We start from the raw sequence: 7,755 nt of genomic DNA, 5'->3' as shown, positions 1-7,755 counted from the left end.
GATGCATGCAGTGGAAAATACAGTGGGGAGATTTTATATACACAGAGAACATGAAACAATGGGTGTTACCATACACACTGTAACAAGAGAGATCAGGTAAGGTGAGCTATTACCAGCAGGAGAGCGGGGCGGGCGGGGGGAGGGAAGAAACCTTTTGTAGTGATAATCAAGGTGGGCCATTTCCAGCAGTTGACAAAAACGTGTGAGGAACAGTGGGGGGTTGGGGGGGAAGAATAAACATGGGGAAATAGTTTTACTTTGTGTAATGACACATCCACTCCCAGTCTTTATTCAAGCCTAAGTTAATTGTGTCCAGTTTGCAAATTAATTCCAATTCAGCAGTCTCTTGTTGGAGTCTGTTTTTGAAGTTTTTTTGTTGAAGAATTACAACTTTTAGGTCTGTAATCGAGTGACCAAAGAGATTGAAGTGTTCTCCGACTGGTTTTTGAATGTTATAATTCTTGAAGTCTGATTTGTGTCCATTTATTCTTTTACGTAGAGATTGTCCAGTTTAGCCAATGTACATGGCAGAGGGGCATTGCTGGCACATGATGGCATATATCACATTGGTAGATGGGCAGGTGAACGAGCCTCTGATAGAGTGGCTGATGTGATTAGGCCCTAGGATGATGTCCCCTGAATAGATATGTGGACACAGTTGGCAACGGGCTTTGTTGTAAGGATAGGTTCCTGGGTTAGTGGTTCTGTTGTGTGGTTGCTGGTGAGTATTTGCTTCAGGTTGGGGGGCTGTCTGTAGGCAAGGACTGGCCTGTCTCCCAAGATCTGTGAGAGTGATGGATTGTCCTTCAGGATAGGTTGCAGATCCTTGATGATGCATTGGAGAGGTTTTAGTTGGGGGCTGAAGGTGATGGCTAGTGGCGTTCTGTTATTTTCTTTGTTGGGCCTGTCCTGTAGTAGGTAACTTCTGGCTCTGTCAATGTGTTTCTTCACTTCAGCAGGTGGGTATTGTAGTTGTAAGAACGCTTGATAGAGATGTTGTAGGTGTTTGTCTCTGTCTGAGGGGTTGGAGCAAATGCGGCTGTATTGTAGAGCTTGGCTGTAGACAATGGACCATGTGATGTGGTCTGGATAAAAGCTGGAGGCATGTAGGTAGGCATAGTTGTCAGTAGGTTTCCGGTATAGGGTGGTGTTTATGTGACCATCACTTATTAGCACCGTAGTGTCCAGGAAGTGGATCTCTTGTGTGGACTGGTCCAGGCTGAGGTTGATGGTGGGATGGAAATTGTTGAAATCATGGTGGAATTCCTCAAGGGCTTCTTTTCCATGGGTCCAGATGATGAAGATGTCATCAATGTAGCACAAGTAGAGTAGGGGCATTAGGAGACGAGAGCTGAGGAAGCGTTGTTCTAAGTCAGCCATAAAAATGTTGGCATACTGTGGAGCCATGCGGGTACCCATAGCAGTGCAGCTGATTTGAAGGTATACATTGTCCCCAAATATGAAATAATTATGGGTGAGGACAAAGTCACAAAGTTCAGCCACCAGGTTTGCCATGACATTTTGGGTATACTATTCATGACGGTTTGTAGTCCATCTTTGTGTGGAATGTTGGCGTAGAGGGTTTCTACATCCATAGTGGCCAGGATGGTGTTTTCAGGAAGATCACCGATGGATTGTAGTTTCCTCAGGAAGTCAGTGGTGTCTCGAAGATAGCTGGGAGTGCTGGTAGCGTAGGGCCTGAGGAGGGAGTCTACATAGCCAGACAGTCCTGCTGTCAGGGTGCCAATGCCTGACATGATGGGGCGTCCAGGATTTCCAGGTTTATGGATTTTGGGTAGCAGATAGAATACCCCTGGTCGGGGTTCCAGGGGTGTGTCTGTGCGGATTTGTTCTTGTGCTTTTTGAGGGAGTTTCTTGAGCAGATCCTGTAGTTTCTTTTGGTAACCCTCAGTGGGATCAGAGGACAGTGGCTTGTAGAAAGTGGTGTTGGAGAGCTGCCTCGCAGCCTCCTGTTCATATTCCAACCTATTCATGACGACGACAGCACCTCCTTTGTCAGCCTTTTTGATTATGGTGTCAGAGTTGTTTCTGAGGCTGTGGATGGCATTGTGTTCTGCACGGCTGAGGTTACGGGGCAAGTGATGCTGCTTTTCCACAATTTCAGCCCGTGCCCGTCGGCAGAAGCACTCTAAGTAGAAGTCCAGTCTGTTGTTTGAGACCACTGCTTCTTGTTCTGCCACCACTGAGAACAGCCGAGCTCCACCCTCTTTGGGACCCCCCTTCAGGTAGCTGAAGGCTGCTATCAAATCCCCCCCTCGCTCTTCTCTTCTGCAGACTGAACAAGCCCAGTTCCCTCAGCCTCTCCTCCTAAGTCATGTGCCCAGCCCCCTGATCGTAGGCTCTAACCCCCGGTGTGTTGTAGCTAAAAAGGGGGCAGCACTTGTCTTCGAGCCCGTTTCACATAAAGCCACAAAACCAGGCGAAGGGGCTGCTGAGTTCGGCTACTGAATTACGCTCCTGTCAGTGGTTCGAGCCTGAAGCGCGGGAGCGGACGCCCGCTAATTAAACACGATCCTTTATTCACGCCTCCCTGACTTTGCTCGTGTAACGCCGGCCCGCAGCCTTCCCTGCTCCGATTACCACATTCCCGCACCCCAATTCGCTGGCTGGGACTGCGGGTGCCGCGGCCCGGCCTCCACCTGCCCCCGGCTGGACCCACCGCACTGGGCTCACCACAGCGGACCGCGGGACAAGAGGGAGGAAAGCGCGGCAACAAGCGGCGGCCAGCGGCACCGCGTCCGGCTGGCAACCGCCGCCGCCCAACACGCCCCAAGCCCGCCCGCCGCGCGCTGCCTCCGGCGGGGGCCCCGGGGCGACGGGACGGGCGCGAGCTTTGCAGCGAGTCCCGCGGCCGCTCCGAGCCCAGCCCGCGGGCTGCAGCCGCGGGGCGGGGCGGGGGGGTGTGGCCGCTGCCCCCACGCCATTGGCTGCGCGGCCCGTGACGCGCCGGGGCCGGGGCGGGGCGCGGGGCGCTGGAGCCCGCCGCGGGGCGCTGGGAACCACGCTGCAGCCCCGGAGTGGCGGCGGCGGCGGCGGCCGGGAGATCGCTCCGGCGGCTGCTGCAGGGAGGGCGCCCCCGCCTCGCCTCGCCTTCATGCCGCCAGCCCGGCTCCGCAGCCGGCTGCCCTGAGCCGCCCCAGCCATGGGAGACGGCTGGCTCGCCCCAGATTGCAACCCCCCCAACCGGTCCAGCTCCCCGCCGCCCGTGCCCCCCAGCAGCGCCTCCACCCTGCCCTACCCGCCGGGCAGCAGGCAGCTGCCCCTGGAGCTGCCCTCCCACCAGTGGGCGGTGGGCATGGGCATGCTGATGGCCGTGATGGTGCTGCTGATCGTGGTGGGCAACGCGCTGGTGATCGCGGCCATCGGGCGCACGCAGCGGCTGCAGACCCTCACCAACCTCTTCATCACCTCGCTGGCCTGCGCCGACCTGGTGATGGGCTCGCTGGTGGTGCCCTTCGGGGCCACGCTGGTGGTGCAGGGCCGCTGGCTCTGGGGCTCCTTCCTGTGCGAGTGCTGGACCTCGCTGGACGTGCTGTGCGTGACGGCCAGCATCGAGACCCTGTGCGTCATCGCCATCGACCGCTACCTGGCCATCACCTCGCCTTTCCGCTACCAGAGCCTCATGACCAAGGGCCGGGCCAAGGGCATCATCTGCACCGTCTGGGCCATCTCCGCCCTGGTCTCCTTCCTCCCCATCATGATGCATTGGTGGCGGGATGGAGATCCCCAGGCTCTGGATTGCTACCAGGACCCCGGCTGCTGTGACTTCGTCACCAACAGGGCCTATGCCATCGCCTCCTCCATTATCTCCTTCTACATCCCCCTGCTCATCATGATCTTCGTGTACATCAGAGTCTACCGGGAGGCCAAGGAACAGATGAGGAAGATAGACAGGTGTGAGGGCAGGTTCTACTGCAGCCACCCCCAGCCTCCTGCTCAGGCCCAATCCCACCATCAGCCCATCCTGGGCAATGGCAGAACCAGCAGGAGAAGGACCTCCAGGATCCTGGCCTTGAAGGAGCAAAAAGCCCTCAAGACCTTGGGCATCATCATGGGTGTCTTCACCCTCTGCTGGCTCCCCTTCTTCCTGGTCAATGTGGTCAAGGTCTTCAACAGGGACCTGGTGCCAGACCAGCTCTTCGTCTTCTTCAACTGGCTGGGCTATGCCAACTCGGCTTTCAACCCCATCATCTATTGCCGCAGCCCTGACTTCCGCAAGGCCTTCAAGAGGCTGCTCTGCTGCCCCAGGAAAGCTGACAGGAGGTTGCACGCTAGTGCTGGGGAGCTCTCCCGGTATCCAGGGAGCTTCATCAATACTTTGGGCACCCCAGAGCGCAGCCTCGAAGGGACGTGGTCCGATTGCAATGGGGGCACACAGGGAGGCAGTGACTCCAGCCTGGAGGAGAGGAATAGCAAAATTTCCTATTCGGAATCCAAGGTATAACGATAGGGTGTGTGTCGGGTTTGTGGGGCAGAGGGTTGTGTGAACTGGACACTGAGCATAAAGAAAGACAGGAAGGGAAATGAACAGGAGGAAAAAGGAGGAAAAACCCACCAGGAGTCTGGTTAATAAACACCAGACCAAACTGATCTCTTGCTGTGGAGAGAATCTGTGTTTACTTAAAATTAAAAGCAGGTGAACTTGTATGCAGCATACCTCATCTGAAGCTAAAGGAAACGGGAGGCCACTGACCACTGAACAAAGGAAATTAACAAACTGTCTCAAACCCATTTGGATTATTACTATCTCTTTGTGAGGAGTTCGATGTTGGCAGTTAGGGAAAATAATTTGAAAAGGAAATAAGAAAATAGGTTACGTTTTTCTGAGGGCTCCAGTTGCAGAGGGGCCTGATCCTGAAACACTGAAGTATTGGAAATTTACCGTTGCCGTCAGCGTTGGCAGGGTCAAGCTGTTATTAACCTTGCTTCAAAGGTTAGGACTATCGGCTATCCCTGTCCTTACTTCTGGGAGCTGCAGCAGTAGCCCCACATGGAGGAAAAGAGCCTCATTTTAATAAGTGCTGGCTGCTGAAAAATCTCACTGAAGTCCGTGGGAATTGCAGGTGTTCAGCACTTTTGCATATGGCTAAAAGTCACTTTTGAAAGTGTATTTGTGTTCTGGTGAGTTTTATTTTAAGGTCTTGGTAGCTGGGCTCCCCCCGTTATCTAAAGCAGATAAGAATAAAAAATACATAGTGTTGAACATTGATATACTTGTATTTTGAACAAACTTCTTCTGCTTTTTTCTTCGGCACCAGCAAACTGGTGACTTTTTGTGCTTATCTTCCCTTGCCAGACAATAGCAATCAGGCTGAGAAACTTCTACCTCAAACTGTGCATATTGTACAGGGGAAATGAAAAAGACGTGTTTATATTAAACAGCTTATTTATGTATCACTATTAGTATTTTCTAAAAAAACCCACCCCAGTCATTGAGCCTTCTGCCGTTTGTTCATTGTAATTACAGATGAACAGTAAAAATGAATTCCTTGTATCGACAAAATTACTGCACACTTTTAAAAAACAGCAAACATAGCCATTTTTTGCACAGTGTCAAGAATTATAAAAAGAAGAGGAGGACTTGTGGCACCTTAGAGACTAACAAATTTATTTGAGCATAAGCTTTCGTGAGCTAGTGAGCTGTAGCTCACAAAAGCTTATGCTCAAATAAATTTGTTAACCTCTAAGGTGCCACAAGTCCTCCTTTTCTTTTTGCGAATACAGACTAACACGGCTGCTACTCTGAAACCTGTCAAGAATTGTAAAGTGAATTAAAGATGTTACTTGCACAAAAAGTCAAATTACAAATAAAACGGGGGTTAAATAACGTCAAACCCCAGATCTATTTCTGTTCTTGTCTGCTATGTTACGATTTTACTGAGAGTTACTTTTTTAATATTACTTTATCAAGGTACTGTACATGTATCTATATTATAAATTAAAGTATCTTAAGGGTCTTTTTATTTTTATTTTTTATGTCCAAGTGCCCACGTGAATCTGCTGTTGTTTTAGCACTTGTGTGTCATTTCCATTTTCCCATCTGTGTGTGTGTGTGTGTGTGTGTGTTTTTTATAATGTATTTATACTTTGGTGCAATTTACTACTGTGTAAGTGATCGGTCAATGTGCAATAAATGTCATTGCATCACAAGCAAGTTACGTTCAGTGTTTCTCTATAGGTTCAGAAGCGGTCCCCGGCTAGACTGGAAAGGACAGAGTTTGTGTTGCTCGGAAATGTGGATCAGGTTAACGATACAGTCCTGTCTAATGGCTTTTCCTGACACAATATTGTAAAAAAGAAAAAAGAAAACAAAAAAAACCCTTTCTAGACCAAATAAGGTTGTGTTCCTGTTACAGTGAGAGCTGCCTACTTCTCTTAAACTAATGGCCAAAACAAGGTGTTTCCAGCCTAATTTTGAAAACATTTGTTTTCTTTAATGATGCCTACTTAGCTATACCAATCTTTATTGTTAAGTGTACTGGACTGGGAGTCAGGATACCTACTATTCAAAAATACAAAACTGTTTCATTCTATTTGGTTTGAAAGCTGAAAATCTCTGTCTAATAGAAACTTATGCTTTGTACTCCATCATGAAGTCAATGATACTCTTAGAATAATTTCACTTCACATGGATGGGGCCTGATCCTGTGTCACTGAACTCTCAAGGACTTTTGCCATTGACATCAGAGAGAGCAGGGTCAAGTCCCTATTCTATATGGGCCAGAACCTACTCCCACTGAAGTCTATGGAGGTCTCCACTGAGTTCAGGGTATCTAACTGGAGATATAATTTTCAGGTTATAATGATCTGAAACAATTCCAGACTTTTGTTCTGCTGCATTGTAAAGACACTTTCAAGCAAAATTCACAATGAGTTTGACCCTTCACACACTGGAATCAATGGGAGTATTGCCCTTGTCTTTAATGGTTGCAGGATCAGGCCCCCTAAGTGGTTTCAACTCAGTGAATCAGATCTAAAGACTATTGAAGTTAGTGGGGATCTTTTCTGTTGACTTCCACGGGCTTTGGATCAGGTCCTATATCACACAAGTTAGGTGACTGGTTTAAAAAAAAAAGACTTTCTGTAGCTTAAACAATTATATATTGTGAATAAAGCAAAGCATATGTGGCCCTTATTTTGTGATGGTATGTTACTCTTAGTAGTGGATTCATTTGGGGCCAGGTTCTGCTACCCTTACGCACATTGAGTAGTGTCCTAGTCACGCTGGTATCGCTGTGAACTTCGGCAGAACTGCATATGAGCACAGCTGAGCTGAGAGGGGGAAGGTGGCAGATTCAGATCTTTCGTGTGCGTCTTGAACATAGAACTCCGTCATAATGCAACATTTTTTACATTGTTTCATAATGGTGCATTTCATTCAGGTAGCTGAATAAATAGTTAATTACTAGAAACTGCTGTGGCAAATAGAGCAACAAAAAGACAGACTGCTCGATATTGTAAAGCACCTCTCTCCTGTGATGTGCAGAATAAAAGTGAGGCTGTCTTTAGTGCTCTAACACTCCGAGGAATAGTGAAGTTAGGAATCAGCTACCTCCCTGGGAGAACGTTTGTGAAAGTCAGTTCTTTCGGAAACAAGCCAAGCCCTAATATTTAAAATTTCAGGAACGATCTTTTATACAAAGTGCTCTTAATATTACAAGAAGATAATGCTTTTTTTATGCAGGACCAAATTGAAGGGCCTTTAGAAGGTGGTTTTGCCATTGATTTCATTGG

General features: G+C 49.0%; 1 protein-coding gene across 1 annotated transcript; it reads left to right on the top strand.

The window, feature by feature from the left end:
• Positions 1 to 3,148: 3,148 nt before the first annotated feature.
• ADRB1 (adrenoceptor beta 1) lies at positions 3,149 to 5,632 on the top strand. The gene has a single exon (XM_074960047.1). It carries the CDS (start codon positions 3,164 to 3,166, stop codon positions 4,463 to 4,465), a length of 1,302 nt encoding a protein of 433 aa, XP_074816148.1. The 5' UTR covers positions 3,149 to 3,163; the 3' UTR covers positions 4,466 to 5,632.
• Positions 5,633 to 7,755: the final 2,123 nt, after the last annotated feature.

Source organism: Natator depressus, chromosome 7, assembly GCF_965152275.1.
Source record: "Natator depressus isolate rNatDep1 chromosome 7, rNatDep2.hap1, whole genome shotgun sequence".
Lineage (NCBI taxonomy): Eukaryota > Metazoa > Chordata > Testudines > Cheloniidae > Natator > Natator depressus.
Note: the sequence above shows the minus strand (reverse complement) of the source record. Positions and strands in the feature narration are given on the sequence as shown.